At 37.0% G+C, this 20,578-nt stretch overlaps 1 protein-coding gene across 2 annotated transcripts in view; it reads left to right on the forward strand.

Annotated features, from left to right (window-relative positions):
* The first annotated feature begins 56 nt into the window (after positions 1-56).
* The window catches only part of LOC140137656 (uncharacterized), a 34,184-nt gene continuing 13,662 nt past the window's right edge, over positions 57-20,578 (forward strand). Inside the window, exons 1-10 of one of the 2 annotated variants that reach the window (XM_072159391.1) lie at positions 57-239; positions 2,720-2,844; positions 3,476-3,585; positions 9,481-9,598; positions 10,472-10,566; positions 12,311-12,402; positions 15,387-15,519; positions 16,183-16,255; positions 16,799-17,002; positions 19,898-19,961. In XM_072159391.1, coding sequence (XP_072015492.1) covers positions 2,729-2,844; positions 3,476-3,585; positions 9,481-9,598; positions 10,472-10,566; positions 12,311-12,402; positions 15,387-15,519; positions 16,183-16,255; positions 16,799-17,002; positions 19,898-19,961 — 1,005 coding nt within the window. In that variant the 5' untranslated portion in view covers positions 57-239; positions 2,720-2,728. The remainder of the gene's footprint in view (positions 240-2,719; positions 2,845-3,475; positions 3,586-9,480; positions 9,599-10,471; positions 10,567-12,310; positions 12,403-15,386; positions 15,520-16,182; positions 16,256-16,798; positions 17,003-19,897; positions 19,962-20,578) is intronic. The other variant, XM_072159390.1, reaches the window with a different exon arrangement.

A 20,578-nucleotide genomic window follows, 5' to 3' on the forward strand; every position in this document is an offset into this window, starting at 1 on the left:
CTCGTGGTACAACAGCGCCCTCATTAAATGATTAGTTTCCGTTTCCGTTTCATGTTTTGATCCTGTTTTGATGATATGAGCTGATGATGACTCGGTAATGATTCGACCAAAATAATTAAATGACAAAGGTGCAGCTCATGGCTCAATGTGACTAAAGACACAAGACACGGAAGAGACGAGAGAGCGGAACCCAGAACCAACCAAGTAATTTTAAAATTGAGCAATTTTAATTTTTTTCAGTAAGCTTATTATATTTTTTTAACCATTTAAAATAAATCATAAATTCAATAATCATTATCATTGTGTTCACCAGACTTGTAGTGTGAGTACTTTTTCTGAGTACGAGTACCTTGGCCATGAGTACGAGTACTTGGCCATGAGTACGAGTACGAGTACAGCAAAATTATAAAGCACGAGTACAAGTACTTAGGCACGAGTACGAGTATTGATGCATGAGTACGAGTACGAGTAATTAGGTATGAGTAGGAGCACAAGTACAATTGAATACCTGAGTGGAAGAAGGGCCCAACTCCATCAAAACTGTTTTTGAGATATTAAGAAAAAACTTAATATTTGGACAAGTTTTATAGGCAGAATGTTTTCATCTTCAGGGGACCTTTAATACAAGAACATACAATATTACATACATTCAAAATTATGTATTCCATGGCAACGGTAATACTGATCTTAATCGAGATGGAGTTGGGCCCTTCTTCCACTAATATACTGCAAGTGCCAGTTCATGGATGAACAAAATTCCTCGTTAACCCAATATTTGTGGAAGAAGGGCCCAACTCCATGGATTTGTGACTTTCTTCTATGAAACCATGATTAAGTGTATGTGGAAGACTATTTAGATAGTGGATTTTAGCTCATCTTTCACACACAGGAAGAACAGCCTGCTGGCAATAAAATGGTGGGTCTAACTAATTTTTGTAAAAATTGGAGTTGGGCCCAGGTATTCAAGTAGGGCCTGAATGGGCAAGACAAGAAAATACAGTCAGATCTTATGTGATAGTTTGATAGTAACAACTTACAGGAAAACTATCATGAGTATTTTCTACTGATACAGTATTTTTTCATGAGTACGAGTAGATTGGCATGAGTACGAGTACAGCACAATTCTAAACCATGAGTACGAGTACTTGGTCATGAGTATGAGTACGAGTATTGATGCACGAGTACGAGTACCAAAAAAGTACTCGTACTCGTACTCGAGTACGAGTATTGTACTCGAGTACTACAAGTCTGGTGTTCACTAAAGTTGATTTTTTATTACTTGGTTCCAGCTGTGTGCCAAGTGTAGACGAGCGTACACACAGAAGAAATAAACAAAAACACGGATTGGTTGATCAACACACTTGTCAACAAGCCGGTTGACCCGGCCTTGGTCGTCGGCGCGGTGCGTAGGCGACCTTGTCACTTACGCGATCGTAATTCACCAGCGCAGACCCGGACCACGGAAGTAATAAAAAATTAACTTTATATAAAAATAATATAAGTTAATTTTTTATTTCTTCCATGGATGAGGTTAGGGCGAGGTACGTGCTGGTGAAAGCAGCGATCACATAGAAATGGGTAAATGGGTAAACCATCTTGTTCGAATGTTGTCAAGCATGCAAGACTGTTGATCAGCTATTAAATCACTATGATCAGCATGATTAATTAATCGCCTGTGTATGTTCATGCTAGTGTACGCCAGTGTTTAGTCAAGAGGCTGTATGGCGCAATTTTGGACCAGTGAAAATTATATTTGGCCCACACAAATTTGCAATGCTGTATTACAATTAGTCAATTTGAGGAATTACCGAGCCAAAATTGGGCCAATTTGGGGGAAAATGCTTTATTTGGCGCACCCAAATTCCAGAGAGAGTAAACACTGGTGTACGCGATACATATCGGACCACGGAAGAATGGGGTGATTGCATCATGGTATCACATGACATGGGATGTATGCGTAATGATTTATCTTTGCAAGACTTTTTGGTTGTTAAGGGCTCGGATAGCAATGTTTTTAAAACATATTTTTTGTGGGACCTGAGAGCACATCAGACATATCAAATTGCATTTTTAGTTATTTGTTTGGCTGTCCAGGCGGAAGCAAATTTATAAATCCACTCTGCAGCTCCAACTAATGGCCGCAGGCTGCAAAATAAGGATTCTGAAGGGCACCCATTTCAAGGCAATTTTGAAAGGGCACATCTATTTTTCAAGGCAATTACATGTTAAAGAATAGTTACCCGGTAATAGAGCATCAAGGCATACATGTGTATGGCCGATCAACTTCATTATTATGTCTTCAGAATCTTGCATCCTATACCTTTGTACATATAAATCTGGCTGGCCGATAAATTTGTGTATCGGTCTCCTGGAGCTACAGGGTTTTTTCATATCTGTATATAACCTCTTCATAGAGTACATAGTTCATATAGGTACTTTATGTGCACAAGTCACTATAACCAAAAATCACATTTTTGACCAACAACCACATATTTGACCAAAATCTCATTTTTGACCAAAAATCTCATTTTTGACCAAAAATCTCATTTTTGACCCAAAAATCTAATTTTTGACCAAAAATCTCATTTTTGACCAAAAATCACATTTTGACCAAAATTCTGCGAGGCCTGTTTGTAGCCTTTGATCCTGAAGGCTTATTTTTTTATACAGAACTTTTTTCACAGATTAGTCCCCTAACTTATTATTCACTTTCATGTAGATTCCAGCCATGAGTGTTCGTAAATTCTTCCAACAATTACGCCAATCATCAAGACCTGACGAGGCAACCGATGTGGTTCTCAACTGGAATCGTGGAGCAAACCAAGTATTTGGGCCGGTCACAAGGTACATAATTATATAAGGACAGGGAAAATGTGCAATAAAATTGAAAATGCAGAAAATTGCGCATTTTGGGTACAATCGCGCATTGTAGGTCCGATCTCGAATTTTACGATTTGCCCAAAATAACCATTTTTCAAGTACTCATTTTCCAAAAATCTTAAGTTTTCACTAAAATCAAAGAATCCATATAATGATCTGTGCAACACACAATCCATGTTTAAAAAAATACGGTACCGGTATAGAAAATATGTTGTCGCAAAAATTTGCAGGAAAATATAGAAGAAAAACAGTAAAAAATATTTAATATTGCATATACTGGCGGATGCATTTTACTCTCAAAAATAGCGCATTTTCGCTATGCTTAATTATATAACATCAACTCATTCAATCAACTTAGACTTAAAGATCCAAACATCAGGAATAGGAATTTGAAATCTGCCATATAATGTACATGTCCCCTGTGGCAGATTGAAAAAAGGCTTACACAGAGGGAGTATGTTTTACAAATGGAATTTGCTAGGGTTGAATATTTTGAAACCTAAATTCTCCCCGAGTGACTGACCCTGTACATATTTCAATGACACTCATATGGCAAATGTTAATGATTTCTACAAATTATGATATTTTTATATAGATATTATCTAGATGTGTTTGAAAAATATGATGGCGGCTCAAGGCAACTTGATAAGGAGAAACTCATCAAAGCTCTCAATCAACTGGACCTGTATCCAACCAAATCACAAGGTAGGAATCTATGGGCTATTTTATTTAACATTCACACCCCATTGAGGCGGCTCAAGACAACTTGATAAGGAGAAACTCATCAAAGCTCTCAATCAACTGGACCTGTATCCAACCAAATCACAAGGTAGGAATCTATGGGCTATTTTATTTAATATTCACACCCCATTGAGGCGGCTCAAGACAACTTGATAAGGAGAAACTCATCAAAGCTCTCAATCAACTGGACCTGTATCCAACCAAATCACAAGGTAGGAATCTATGGGCTATTCTATTTAACATTCACACCCCATTGAGGCGGCTCAAGACAACTTGATAAGGAGAAACTCATCAAAGCTCTCAATCAGCTGGACCTGTATCCAACCAAATCACAAGGTAGGAATCTATGGGCTATTCTATTTAACATTCACATCCCATTGAGGCGGCTCAAGACAACTTGATAGGGAGAAACTCATCAAAGCTCTCAATCAGCTGGACCTGTATCCAACCAAATCACAAGGTAGGAATCTATGGGCTATTCTATTTAACATTCACATCCCATTGAGGCAGCTCAAGACAACTTGATAAGGAGAAACTCATCAAAGCTCTCAATCAACTGGACCTGTATCCAACCAAATCACAAGGTAGGAATCTATGGGCTATTCTATTTAACATTCACACCCCATTGAGGCGGCTCAAGACAACTTGATAAGGAGAAACTCATCAAAGCTCTCAATCAGCTGGACCTGTATCCAACCAAATCACAAGGTAGGAATCTATGGGCTATTCTATTTAACATTCACATCCCATTGAGGCGGCTCAAGACAACTTGATAGGGAGAAACTCATCAAAGCTCTCAATCAGCTGGACCTGTATCCAACCAAATCACAAGGTAGGAATCTATGGGCTATTCTATTTAACATTCACATCCCATTGAGGCAGCTCAAGACAACTTGATAAGGAGAAACTCATCAAAGCTCTCAATCAACTGGACCTGTATCCAACCAAATCACAAGGTAGGAATCTATGGGCTATTCTATTTAACATTCACACCCCATTGAGGCGGCTCAAGACAACTTGATAAGGAGAAACTCATCAAAGCTCTCAATCAGCTGGACCTGTATCCAACCAAATCACAAGGTAGGAATCTATGGGCTATTCTATTTAACATTCACACCCCATTGAGGCGGCTAAAGACAACTTGATAAGGAGAAAGTCAAAATCCACACCCCCACTGAGGAAGATTTTCAAATTCAACAGAATTTCCAATCATTTATCTATGTCCGAAAACAAAGCTGTACAAAATGTTCTACATGTAATTTCAGGCAAAACTGTTTGTTTGTTTGTTTGTTTGTTTGTTTGTTTGTTTGTTTCTTCTTTATACTGGGTCCATATTCAGGGGAAAATTTAAGTATTTGGTGTAACTAGGTTTAATCATTTGAAGTTTCCAATTGCAATTTAAGATAAAACCAACAAAAAATTCCTTATGAATTAGATATAAGGTGCAATTGGTATTGAAATGTAGCATAAATCTTCCGCAGGGGGTGTGTGGGTTTAAGTGGAATGGCCCTATTGATTGTGTATATATGCCACTTTAGCAGGATGGACTATTGTTTATTATTATCACAAGATAACTTACAGTGTATGTATCTGGTGACCATGGTGACTTGGGTGACACCAACTCCCAATGGGGATCACTGTACTTTTTGATAAAGGTGTGACCAATTCAGTTGTGGGACCAAAACGCCATGTTGTCATTGCCTGGTAGGTCACACAGTACAATGTAGATTTTCCTTCACTTGACATACATTTATTTTTTCTTTACTTCTAAGGGCTCATATTGAAATTCCCTTACACAGGAAGGTGTGCGTCATCCTGCAGCTATCCTGGGCAGGGTGTATCACTGATGCATATAATCCATTCGTTTTATGACCGAGCTTTCCTGAGGCGCGCCCTTAGCGAGGGGAATCCTGCCTTCTTTTTTATGTGTGAAAACGTGATAGGGTATTTCAATATGAGACCTAAAGCATTTGATAATGATCTTGTGTGATATTATACAGTGATCGTAATTAATGAGGAGAACAGTCATGGAAGGCTTCTTTACTATATCTGGAGGAGACTCTTGACAAGTGCAGCTGGTTGTCAGTTCAGGCAAAAGTGATTACCGTATTTCGTCAAATAGTCGCCCCCCTCAAATAAACGCCCCCACCACTTTTTTCAACCCAGATGTTTCAAAGATGCTGATATTTCCATGCTATCTTGTGTAGTAAGCTTACCAAGTTGCGCACATGGTCGATAATAGCGTCAATAATTGTCGAAAATCTGGATCAGAAACCTGGAAGTGAGCCAGAAGTCAGTGTTTCTAGTTCATAGTTCATCATTTTAGCGTGTGTTTTTAGTTTACCTAATGATTTTAACAGGAATTATCGTTCTAAAATTGACCTTGAATAAATGCCCCCTTGGGAAAATGTAACGCTCCCGGGGGCGTTTTTTTGACGAAATACGGTATAATTTTTATGAAATGTGTATGGATGATGAGTAGCATGATGTCTGCAAAGTACATGCAGTGTACATGTATATATTGGCATGTCAGTAAAAAAAAATCCTGTGTTTTCAGTTGGTTTTTCTTTTTCGGGAGGGCCTTGTATCACAATTTAATCACCAGCACCAATTTGATCATACTGGTAATTTAAACATTGATTTGCATCATTACTACAGTAGACCTCAAAAGAACATGAAGTGCATAATGCATGAAGTGTATAATTTCCTGCGTAGTCATAATATTATGAGAACTGGAAGTACAAAGGCGTTATTACAAGATCAGAAACTAGACATGATAAACGCTACTTGCTGCCTTGTGGGGAATTAATAACATGTAATTCTGTAGTGCTAACATTGAGTATTAACACTTGAAAGATGGTATTTGAGTGCTTTATGCCACATAGTTATGGCCTAATTCTAAATACTTTCAGTGCCTAAAATCAAGCTCTCAAAGCATTGAAAACATGTTTTTCTATTTAGATCACATGTCCGGAAAATAAAGAGATCCGTATAAAGGAGGTTCGGATAAGGGAGGTTGGACTGTACATGTACATCTAAAGTTTGATAACAATTTATTATTACAAAAGTATTACTGCAGGCAGCCTTTTGATATTTTGCTTTTTATATCTGAATTCTTTGTAAACTTGAGATGGGATGTGATATGTTGTACTTCCTCTTTACAGTGTAATTTATAATTTCCTCTTTGCCCTTTGTCCGACTTTTACTCCTACTCTTGTATTGTCATAAGCTGCAATATTGAGATTTCTTTAACTTGTTTTGATCAGGGAGCTTTATGGAATAAATGGATAGCACCACTTGGAGGTTAGCAAACAATGCTCTAGGAGCACTATATGTTGATTCGACTTGCTAGCTACCAGTAATTTAAAGGATCATACTCATAGAAAGGTTTTTTCTAGAAAAAGTTGTTTCTATGAACTTGGGTTTTCTGTGAACTGTGACATATATATCAATAAGTGCAGTAATATATATAGTTTAATTGAAATTGGTAAAATTTATTTTTAACAGTTCCCACAGCAAAATAGTGATGTGCTTTTAAGCCAAAAAAAAAAGTTTGTTTCTAGTAGCGTGCATGCATTGCATTCTGGAGGCTGTTTTTTGCGCATTGCACTTTTTTTTTTATATTTGTGCTCAAAAGTCATTAAAATCAAATTCAGGAAATAAAAGAGAAAAGAAACATGAAGTTAGAAACTAGGCTAGAAATAATTACACAATCAGCAGATGCAACCAGGAAGCAATGAAAATGTTTATAATCACTGGGTTAACGCGGCTGTGTACTCTAGCCATTGTTTCTTTCTCAAAATTGAGTTTTTATGATATGTTTGTACCTTGTTATGTTTTTTATAAATACAAGGAATGAAAATCCAGATTTGTAAACTCCAACTGCAATATTTTAAGGATTTTATTTCACTATTCCACTCGTGTTTGAAATTGAAAAGGAAAGAAAATCTTTGTTGTACCAGCAAGGTACATGCAACAACTCATCGCGTTGCGTGTCGCACAATTTGTTAACGCACAAATACGCTGACGCATCTGCTGACGCTTATCTGCATGCATGGCGCATCTTATGGAAACACCACGGAAGCACTGATTTCACAAAAACCTAGTGGTCAAATGGCTCCGTTTAGCTGATAAAATGTGGGTTTTTCAAGTTCTTTCCCCGATTTAAATATCAAGTTATGAATGGATTTCGCTCAAACTTCTCAAGGGGCTGTGGATTTACCCGATGTTCACGTAATATAAGTTACAAAAAGCGAAAACTGTCGCATTCTCCTGTGAGATTCGATGAAAGTGCAAAATGTGACCACTTTAAACTTCAACGGCCATTATTTCAATGTTCATTTTCTCGGTAAAATGACGATTTAGGTACACGATAACTCAATAAATACAGCATGTATAGGTAAGCAAATATGATCATCGTAAAAATCATGATCGACTCAAGAAACGGTTTTCTCATTTTTTTATATTTTGGTCTATTTCCGATTTTTGGCATCATTTTGTGCAAATAGGCGTTTTTTGAATTTTAAAAAGTTCATTTTGCTGCCTTATATGGTCAATATCTCAAAAAATAAGGCCAATATCAAAAAAACAAAAAAAAAAACGTTTTTGGAATGGAGCCTCAAGATTGAGCTAAAAACAAAATAAAATATTTTGGAAAGAGTGTTTTTTTTGTTATGATGTACCTAACAAATATTGCCAAAAACTCACTTTTTGTGATTTTCTTCAAAATTGTTGTTTTTACCCCAAATCTGTATTTATATTAAGATTTATTGATGTCTTGCCTTCATAAAAATGTATACTTTTATATGTTTTACGCGAATAATTACAAAGTTATTGCACTTTTACTACATGCATGTCTGAGAGTACACAGCCACCTTAAGTTAACTAACATAGCAGCAACAGCCAACAAACAAGCAAATTGTGAAGTGTCACCGATTGGCCCATGTGGTTGTCTTTTATAGTGCATTGGTGCCTACATGTATGTAAGTTCTTGACTTGTGTCACTCCTCACAGGCTCTTGTTCACTGTAGCATTTTTTTTTTAAAGACGATGAGGGGAAGGTAGTGTTGGCCCTGGTTGAGGCCAGGATCCATTGCGGTGGTTTATGTAATGGGAAGAACAATTGTTACAATTAATGCCGTACATAACACAAGAACAATCACATTATTGGGGGCTTTAATTGACATACTCAGTTCCCTAGGTTGAAAGGATGGAACTTTTTTCTCAATGTTTATGATTGCTGGCTACTCTGGGGATAGATTAAGCAAATTTGTTACAAGATCAACACTATTGAGACTGTAGAGATTTATACATGTTGGTAGTAGATATCAAAGAAAGGTTTAAACACTAGTCAACAACACTCACGTTCTTGTCCAAATAATTTCAGAGTTACCATCCTCTGTCATCAGCGGTGTGATACTGGTGAATGACCGATTTATGACCTTTACTTCTTGTTGACAATGTCCTTTTTTAACCTTTTGGAAGGTATTTCTAAAAGTAAGGTGACATAGATTTTGGAAAGTTCTCGGCCCCCGTTCCTGTTAAGGGTGGGGCTGGTCTCTTTCTTGATGAAAATCGCTTCTCTCACTTTTCTTGGCAACAGTTTTTCTTCTCTGCAGAGCACTTCGAAGTTGTTAGTGTCAGCATCATGTCCTGTACGTTTGTGGTGCTCTGCAATTGCTGATGTACCTGAGGCAGTGTTACCTGTAATTTGCATTGATTCTCCAACATATACTTTGTCGCAATCTCCACAGGGAACGCGATACACCACTCCAGATTTTTGATCTTTCCATGCTTTTGGGCGTGACACTATTGTTTTCCTTTCAATAACACTATTGTTTTTTGTATTTTTAATTTCAGTATACAACATGATAAAGTCAGCTAGTGAGTGTTCAAGAAGAGAAACAGGTGATTATGTGACTTTTGGTGAATTTTGTGTCTTTGCCTCGATTCTAAAAGAAAACTACAACCAAGTAAGGTGAGTTTGACTAATCAATAGTAGTATAAAAATTAGAGATTTGCTGTGCAAAATGTTGTCCATAATCTGAGACAGAATTATAAAGACTAGTTTGCATCTGACATCACTGTCAATCAAATTCCCTGCTGCAACCCTTGATAGGTTAGTAGGCCTAGTGCGTAAATGGAAGGTTGATTCGTCTGGTGCCTTCTTGGGGGTTGCCTTCATCGGAGAAAAGGAATCACAGAAAATGGTGAAAAATGATGGTACTTTTACAAGGCAAAAAGCAACTTTTCTAGGCCTTGATGACATGGTGCCTTCAGGAAAGAAAGTTTCCCATTACTTTTGAGACATTTTGTATTTATAAGGTGCAAAATTAACCATAGGGTATGCTGTTCTACTGCCGTGTTCAGAAATCTCGATCAACCCGACAAATCGTAAACAAATCAGTTCCGAGTTTGAGTGACAGGTGACGACAGACGCAAACCAGTCTTTTTATCTCTGGCTCAGATTATGACATACTGCACCACCAAACGATAAAGAATTATTTGATCATAAAACATTGCAAGTACCCGCTCTGGGGGCATGTCAATTGCTATCCCCTGCATTGACTGCTAGCGTGTGGAGATAAACCATGGTTTTCATATTTAACAGCCTCACTTGCACAATAATAAAAGTACAGACATACCTTGATACTACCATCATTTTGATGCCATATTTTGTCTCATGTTTGTCATTGCCATAGTCTGTATCAAGGTACATTAGCACATCTTTGCTTGTACCAAAATGCAAAATATGAATTTTGGGTCATTTGATTGGGCATATCACTGATATTATAAGTATGTTATTGTTACTGTTAATACTTTATGTTTGTTGGTTTACTGTTTATTCCAGTGCCTATTACCACCCTAAGGATTGCATTCATCTAGAGTCAAGGCCAGGCTCGCCGTCCAGACGTGCCATCTGTTCTGTCATCTCTAACTTTGAAGGTATGTCATACTTCTGGTTTGTAAGTAAATTGGAATAGCAGATTAATATAATCACATTATAGCACACTTGTACATTGGGTGTGATCAAGCACTGCATATTGACCAATAACAGGCACTGGTCAATGCCTCATTTCAAATATTGAGTTTTAGTTTTGGTTTTGGTTTTGGTCACATGGTTTTCTATTGTCCTGCCTAACCACTTGAATCACAAGATATCGAACTCATTGTTTTTACCTTTTGTTTAAAACTAAACATTTGTGACAGGTAGTTTCGGTTTTGGTTTCAGTTTCTTATAAGTGGTGTGATGAATAAAATTACAGGATTTTCGAGTTACCTGATCTAAGTATACAAAAGAAATGTTTAAATTTCGCAGTGCAATATTCACGAGCAGAGAAGTCAAACAAAGCAGTCTACATTTGAAAGCATTGATTTAGTTTGAAAGCATTGACTTGAGACTATGAAATAGCCTAAGCTGATTTCACTGTGAAAATATATAGACCATCGAAATATTTGCATTCGACATTACAAAAGGGCCACTATTGTAATTGTATAGGTGCTATAAACAAAATCGATTCATGTCCTTAATCCCATGTACCAGAATCGATGGAAGGCCATTATATGACCTCTAATAACCTAGTGACTTTTACTGAAGCAATTTTTACTGCAAAAAATAGAAGATAGAAGGGAGAAGAGATTGTGTGATGTGTGTGTGTGTGTGGGGGGGGGGTTGGAGGGCAAGGGAGATATGGGCCGGGAGAGAGAGAAACATATGAAAGAGACCATTGGAAGTGAAAGAGAAGGGGTAGGAGAGCTCGAGATGAAGATATCGAATGTAGGGGAGGAGGAGGGGGAAAGGGGTAATTTAGGGAAGATGTGGTTATATAGGAGGGAGCCCCTCTTAAAGAGGTATGGGTTGTGCTTCCGGGGATAATAAACTAATTCATAATCAAATCATCTCCATGCATCGTTTATGTTTCATACAAACAAACAAATCCCCACCCCACCCCATCCTTCAATATACTGCGCATGTATATGATTTCTAGGCCTAGAACTCGTGAGTGTAATATGCCACCTTCGACAGAGAGCATCAACTGTCGTCCATGGGATAGATTTCGATATCAATCATGATAATAATTATGGCTACAATAGGCTATTGTATACTTCTGGTTATATACCCTATACTGTGTCCTCCCAGCATAATAGTGTTATGATTGCAGACCAGATCAGCTCTACTTTTTAATCCCTTGATTTTTGGTTTCTGAACAAAAGAGAAACCAAAACTATATATTTGAAATGAGGGATTGTCTGCATTGCTTTGTATTATATTAGCTAGAAACTACCATAGAACTTTATTCTTGTCACATACTGCCAGGAAGTGGTATGGACTTCAGGAATCGGTCATTCAAGCATGCACAATAAACATATTTAAGGGAGGACTAAATCAATATAGTCTCCCTCCTTAGTCCCTAGCATGTGCATCAACTTTATGCCTTCAACTATATGAAGTTTGCACTACACCAGAAGAAGAAGATCATGACTATGATGTTTCAATACCGTAAGCTTCATTGGTAGCTTAATTGATAAGACTGTATAGGGACCCAAATCCTGATTAAAGATTGAATTTTTTTATACCTCAAGTGCAAAGTACATATAACTATTAACAGAATTGAAAGTGAAGACTTAGTTACATGCCAATAGAAGCATTTTTTTCTAAACCACAAATATGAATTTGTTGTAATTTCAGTGTTTCTTGGTGGTTCATGTAATCCTACAACATGGAGACAAGACATAGCCATACCATTACTCAAGCAATACAGCCTTACATATTATAACCCTGTAAGTAGTACAATGCAGACATAGAGACAAAAAAATAGAAAGCAAATTTAAACTTCTATGCTACTCAAATTTGGTACATTCACCTTAGCACTTTCACTGGCTCAACTTGCGTCTTCAGCGGATGCTATTGCTCTGAAGATTTGTTGTTACCAGTGATGATGAGATACCTCCGATGATGTCACAAGTGTAGATGAATGGGAAAACGCTATGGGGTTGGAGAGGGAGTCAAAAGACTTCCCTCGTAGGGTCTCGGATGCAATTCATATTAGAACTAGAAGACGCCGACTGAACCGTGGCAAAGGGTTTGACCCTGACCCTGTATGGGAGAACCTTCTGTACCCTGGAATCAAGGGGCAACACAACAGGTATTTCAACATCACCAGCAACAACAAATTTCAGAGCAATAAAATCTGCTGGATATGCTTGTTGAGCCAGTGAAAGCCTCTGGTGAAAGTCGCCGGTGAGTATACCAAATATAAGTAGCGTAAAGGTTTAGTTTTGCTTTCTGTTTACATTTACCATTACTTATGAATATATATCAATAGACAAAAAATTGTTGTGAGTTATTTTTCTCAGGAATTCATACATATACATGAAAACAGCTTTTTTCAGAATTTCATTTCTATTATACCATTCTATGACATCATCAAACCCATTTAGAATGATTAAGTGAAGCCAACATTTTAATTCTCTGAATTTTATTTTTTAAATATTTCTTACCTGCTTTGGTCTTCTAACCCTATAAAATGGAATCAGGAAGTAAGTAGATGTATATAATTAAGTATGCATCCTAGTCCTAGCATGAACATGTGACAACATAACTTATGATCATTTCATTAACCCTGACAGCGAAGAAACATTTATTAATCATCACATTTAATAATCATCACTTTTCTATCTAATTCATTTGCTTATTAATTAAAAAATATACATAGATGCATCCCTCCTTTAGTGTTTTGGGTTCTGTAAATCCTGCAGGGTTGTATTATTGGGATCAGCAATTGGGTTATTCCAGTTGATATCCATACACCCCCTGTGGAAGAATAAACTTTTAATTTTATTCTTCCACAGGGGGTGTATGACACTCCCTGTGTATAAAATCTTTCACACAGGGAGTGTGAATTTCACATAGGGTCACCTGAATGAGTGACTCCATTTAAAATATACACCGCTGTGTAGGAGATTAAGGTGATGTCTTCTATAGATGGTGTATGGATTTCAACTGGAATAGCCCATTTGGTAGGTTAACCAACTTTTTATATAAACACTTAAAAATGAAAGCCCCCACTTGTTTGAGGCGTCATAACTTTTTAAACACAATTAATGTAGGAAAATTTTGTTAGGTGCAGTATGATACAAAACGTGTACAAAAACAAATCAAAATGGACGAGAAATTAATGTTTGAACAAAATTTGCAAAATTGCACACAATCAAAAAGATTACGGGGATGTGAAGTTACATACAGTAGTTAGATATGTTGCACTCGCCTGCAGTGAGCACCATGTTAACATGTGTCATCAATTGGTAAGACTCGCAATGAACGCATCTTTTCAATGTGTTGTGTATGGTCGATACCCATATCCAACGCCACTGCAACTTTAGGAATCACACCAAATTTTGATCATTCAGAGTTCTTGTTTAAATAAGTGTGGTATCATACTGCAGCTAACAAAATTCTCTTATTGCTTTTAGTTAATTGTGCTCAAAGTTACGACCACTTAAACTAGTGGGAATTTCTTCTTCTTTTTTTTTTTTTTTTTTTTTATGTGTTTATTTGGTAGTTGTGCGATGACAGGCTATGGATGACTATTGTTTTAAAAATTCACAAAATTAGAAAGCAAGGCTGAATGAATAATGGAGACAAAAACTCAACAGCCTAAATCATTAATCACAACTTTGCTTTTAATTACAGTGAGAAAAAAAAGCAAAATTGGGAAGTTCCCTCAAAACCTGCAATTAGGGTGTAATTGCCACATTGTGTATTTGATGGAGCCCTAGTAAATATACATAAATTACTTTTACAGTCACACACCGGTGATTGTAAATGATATCACAGCCTGTAACGCAGCCTAATACATATCATTATCACTTGCCAAAATGTTGTGGAAATAACCTCTGTCCCAGGAAATTTACATTTTTTTCTAGCCCTTGTCTTTAAGCTCTTTCTGAGAAGTTTATTTTACACTATTCAGCCTCTCTTTTAGTATCGGGAACTTTTTGTAATCATTGATGTCATCCATTTACCACCTCATTGGCAATGGACCGCCAATTGGTTTTTTTTTTTAAACAGATCATTCAGATTTACATGTACAATACACTCTGTCATAGGCGCTATTAGTGATTTGCTGATCAGAAAATTTTAATAAAAAACAACCATATCTTTTTCATTTTTGTAATAAGTATAGGTGTGACGTGTACTAACATATACCCTGCAAGTGATGATAAGATTGAAAGTGACTTAGAAGTGTAAAATTTAACCTTTTATGGAATGCTGGTGCAGAAGCTAGCTGGTTTGAGGTTTCTGTCGGCATGGACATAAAATAAAAGCAACACACAAAAGAATGGAACTGCACATTTCATTTTCAGCACTGCTGATTTCTTTCTGATTTCAATTTTGTGTTACGAAAAAAACTTTTTCCTCACTTCTGTTGAAAGGTATGCTTACAAACTTCAAATACTTTTACTCTGTCACGGCCTTGATCACTAATAGTGTACTATATAATGGGCTGTTCCAATTGAAATCCATACTCCCCTATGCCTGGAAGACATAAATTTAATGTTTCACACAGGGAGTGTGAATTTCAAATGGGGTACCCTGAATGGATGAATCCATTTGAAATCTACACCCCCTATGTGGGAGATTAGGATCGTGTCTTCCATACCGGTGTATGGATTTCAACTGGAATAGCACAATTCTGCTACATTGTACTGTATCCTATCTTGTGAAATGTCACCATAAAATCTCTTTGTATTTCTGTTCTCAGCAAGTGGAAGAATGGGGACCAGATTTAATTGAGATAGAAGACCAGGCCAAGCAGATAGCACAGCTTCTCATGTTTGTTATAGATAACACAACTCGTAGTGTAGCGTCCTTGGTTGAGGCTGCTTATTTTGCAGGTACATGTAAGGCCAAAACAAAAATTGTCTGAGAAAAAATATTTTTATTGCATTTTAGCCCTTTTTTAAACTTAAACTTTGTTTCATTTCAAGTTTGGTAGGTTGGTCAGTTTTCTTTTCTTTTTCAAATATTTTGCCATATGCAATATTAAAAAATGCTAGTTCACCACAAAATATGATGGTAAACAATGATTTATAAGGTTTGTCAGGCCTTTAAAAAAAATATATATCAGAGCTGTGCTATGTGAATTACAAACAGGCAAAATGAAATTTTATACCAAATATATAAAAGTGCAAACACTACAAGTATGAAAACAAAAACGCGACCCTATTATTTCAGATTTTCTGGGTCGGTCGGAAAAGGGTAATACAAACTTTTTTTTAGACCTGACATAGGTGTCGCTTATCACAGTATTCAATCATTCACATCACTGAATCATCCATTCATCATTCATTATTGATTGATTGAATTATAATTATTACCTTGATTGGCTCAACACTATACAAAAGCACAATATGTATGTATGTATTGGTGGACTGTTTATAAGTTGTTGATTGACTGCTTCATCATTTTGATGTTTAATTACAAACACTACTTGACATTGGTTGATCAGATGGATTCATTGAGTGATTGAGATTTTTCTTTTCTCTTTCATCCACCAGGCTCTAGTAGACCACTAGTACTGATTATAAAGGGATTGCCTTCTGAAGTTGATGGTGAAAAACTCACTGAAAAGTAAGTCCAAATTTTTTAACCCTAACCCCACAGGGTGGTTTGGATGGGGTTTTACCTAACCCTGCCCCACCCACCCTAGTGGAAGCACTCAGAGTGGGAGATTGAGTGGGGAAAGGTTTATGAATGACAGATAACAAACATACTTGTAGTCAGGGTAAATTTCCTGAAAATTGAATTTGCCCTTGGCCCGGCGGGCGAGCGCTTGTGCGTGGCATCAAGCATTTATGGCAACTTGTCCGGGGAATAGGCTAGGGGTATCAGGCTGCCTGTTGAGCACCCCTGTGTATCTCCCCTAGCCTTAAAAAAATGGCTTGGCTCTTTTTATGACAAAATATCATCCAATTCTGGAAATGTAAAAAAATTGGTCCACACCCCTGCCTCAGAACTAAATCTTTGCACTGGAGCACTTCTTCCACTACAGTACTGTGCTATTAGTGTATTAACCTCTTGTCAACTCTTTCATTTTTAAATGAATAGAGAATAAATTAAAAAGAGCAGATAATCAATCTCTAAAAATAATGACAATATTCCCATTTTTTTCAGAGAGCTAGAAGACTTGGACAGAGGACATGCCTACTTATGTGACTTAGTAGAAAGGCAGTGGACACCAATATTTGAAAACCTTGAGACTGCACTACATTGTACAGCTAAAGTATTGAACCAACAAGTGCCAATATGGGATTTAGATCTTAACGATGGCGCTCAGCCCGTCAAACATCCACACGTCAGGGTAGATAGTCAAATAATGTAAGTTGACAAGACCTTAATGGGACTTAGATCTTAACGACAACTTTAAAGGCCTCTGATGGAATAAAGTTAGCAAAATATTAATCTAAAATGCATCAAATATATTCAACATTGAACCTATCAATTTAAATTGAGACGACGCGCAGCCAGTCATGCAAGGGTAGATAGTCAAATAATGTAAGTTGTCAAGACAGTATATGATGCAATTAAATAAAGTGAGGACACAATGTTGTGAAAAGTACATTTTCTAAAAATTTGCAATTTTTGGCAATTTTGGCAATTTTTGTTCCCATATAGTGGATTGAGATTGGGTGCTTAGAGTTATTGGCATTTACGGTTATTCAGAACATTTATGCCATTATTATCAATTCTTTATATCAGTGGAATAATATACTCGCTGAACAAAGCTCAGTTTTAGATGCAGGAGGAAACCAGATTACCCAGGGGAAACCTGCAAGATACACTGGAAACCAAATGTACAAGTTGCCTGGGTAGAGCTGAGGTTTGAACCTGGGATCTCAATGGTGCCATGGGAAGATGGAACCACTATGCTACCTCCTTCCTACCCCCCGCACAGTGTCGACTTCCTATTCGATAAATATAAATTTAATACTCCGTTGGTGAGCGACGGGCGACTCTTATTTCACGAACGCATGAAGAAAAGGAGTTCTATCTGATTGGCTAGCAATCGATCGCTTAGGTCGCTTAGTAGTCAACTACAAACTCAAAACTGAGCATCGTATTCAATTCGATTGAAATCGATATTCTATTATTGCCGTAGATAAAGAGAGTGATAGTGTGTCAATAATGTACATTGTATTGCAGCTGGATTTTACATGCATTCTTTTGTATAAATTTTTTCTCAAAGAGTTGAATATGATCAAAATTTTTACTCAGGATTTCAAATTTTTTACCCGCAAATTGCAGTTAAACATATCCACAGCAAAATACAGGTCCTCACTAATTAGTGTATTTAATTTCCAGTTAGTGTATTTAAGATAAAACCTGACAACAAATAAAATTTTCTTGCAATAGAAATATCATATGGGATACTGATATGGTAGGTCATAACCGCCACAACGTGGAGCTGCTACTGCGTAGCTGACTTTTTTGCTCCGTGGAGCCAAATTGACCAATCATGATCATGTTAGAGTTTTTCATTACTTTGAATTAAAACTGACCAATTAAATACGACTTACTCATTACGTGAAGCGAATTTATTCATTAAGAATTTGCCAGACGAGCGTCACGTGGTTGCAAGATATCCTCGGTCACGAAAGTTATGATTCAAAAAGTAGTTTATCAAAAGTACGAACTGACTTATTATTAAGATGGACATGCACTCATAAGAAACTCATACAGTATTGTACATAACTATATAGCTAGGCAGAGTGGTGGTAAACTATGCACGCAGTTCTGTGATCTGCAGTGTATCGCCGAGCTAATTTGTATAACTTGCGCGTGTCCCTGCGAATTCGACCTTCAGCAAACTGCAAACCAGTTCGGATTTACTTTATATACTAGTAGTAGGCCACACATACTGTAGTTACTGTCCGTTTTCCTATACACAATACTCAGTGCGCTCACCATTGACGCGTGACCTCTACAAATAGTGTATGTTAGAATTATAGGCCATTGCCTAGTTGAGCGTCACTACTGTGTAAAAAATAACCGCCAATATTTAAAGTATTCTCTGAAATTCTAGAAAATATAGTTTTGTAACATGTCCTAAATTTTAGCTAATTTAGGTGTTTGGAAATATTGGTACTTTTGTACCAAAAATATGAAGAAATTATTTCTAAACCGTGTTAAGTCATTAAGCTTCTCATTTTCAAGAACGCTGGTTAACAATAAGCAGACTATTGTCTCATTTAAATAAACAAAAGCCCACAGTATTGTTACCTTGCGTTAAGCTTTATAATCGTTCACCCAACTGAAACTATAATACCAGCTCATTGCTCATTGCACAGGTAAAACAGACACAAGTGCAGTGTGTATTTAACCAGAGAAGATCTGATGTAACATAGTTGAGCCGTTTTCATTGAGTGTTATCTTGGTTTAATAGCTTTTAATAGGGTTTAAGTCCTTCAAAGGTCGTGGTGAGTTCTACTGTAGACATGACTGCATCATGATTATTTTAAAGTCAACAACATTCAACAATATGATCACCGTGATAGTATGAGAGTATCAGTACCGTGGGTGTCAGTGATCCTGGCCTGACACAGTAGACAAACAAACAAACAAACACGCCACACACATGACACATGCATGCATGCAAGGTAACATTAACTATACACTAATCAAACAATGGTATTGATCCTGTACAACTGGTCGTGGTTTATTTACAATCGATTCATTTAATATCCCCATAGTAAACATTAATTTTGGCAAGAGTTTTCTCTCTCTGGAACGAGAATGCATCCACTGGCTCCGCGTAATGAAAAGATCTAACATGATTGGTCAATTTAGCTCCGCGAAGCGAAAAGTAAGCTACGCGTAGCAGCTCCACGTTGTGGCGGTTACGGCCAGCCATATATTGATCATGCGAAAATCGTAAAACATAGAATAGAAACAGTGTGGCCGGCTCTCAAAATCTCAAATTGTATGCTTAGCCTGAGTTGCACGGCCTATCTCGAATAAAATCACCATGCGTAGTTGTTGAAAAACGTGAGGATTCATCGTACTATCACGGCAATTTTTAACACGAAGATATAGGGATGTTGACGGTGTGCCCCGCAACAGTGGGATTTTCAGCAATTTTGTTTTTGTTCTGACTGAGGCAACTCTGTGGGGCACCAATTGCAAATAGTATAATGTTATGGTAGTTAGCAATTTATAGATTAATAAAGTAGCAAATACTTACTTTCTTTCTATCTTTCTTACTTTCTTCACCAGCAACATTAAAGAGACCTTCCGAGAATATGACACTGAAAACACTGGCAAAATCCCACTCTCAGATGTAAGTATATTTCAAACATTTATTTCTTAATTAACATTGATTTGCTCACCTTAAGTACAGGTCAAGAATTACCAGTGGTGTTTTCTGTATATATAACAGTATAATTACACGGGCACTCAGTGAAATTTTGACATATAATGTTCGCAGAGGTGTTATTTTCCTTTTCCCTCTGATCCATATCATCATATATGGCTACTTGCTATATTGAAATAAATAAGACACAGCTGTCCTGACCCGAGCTGAAGCATATAGCCCCAACCCACTCTGACCTGGTTAAAGGCTTCTCCATCTCTACCGACCTAGTAAAATAGCCCTAACAATCCTGCCGTGATGATTTAGAGAATGTATGTAATCCAATCCCCGCTTTGGTTTGATTCGGGTCAGGAAATATTTTGGATTCAGCGGTGTCCTTTTCATCTCTATGCCAAAGCTTGTCAGTATCAGTTTTGAATGAAATTACTTGAATCCACATTAATGCCAGATCTGGTGTTGTATAGTTTGGTGGTATTATATATTATTTGCATATTTATGAATATTAATAAGCTTATTTACATATAGTGTGACTGAAATTTCTTTAATCAGGGCCAGTGATTAACACAGTTTATGCATCAGGTACA

The sequence above is a fragment of the Amphiura filiformis genome, chromosome 17, assembly GCF_039555335.1.
Source record: "Amphiura filiformis chromosome 17, Afil_fr2py, whole genome shotgun sequence".
Classification (NCBI taxonomy): Eukaryota; Metazoa; Echinodermata; class Ophiuroidea; order Amphilepidida; family Amphiuridae; genus Amphiura; species Amphiura filiformis.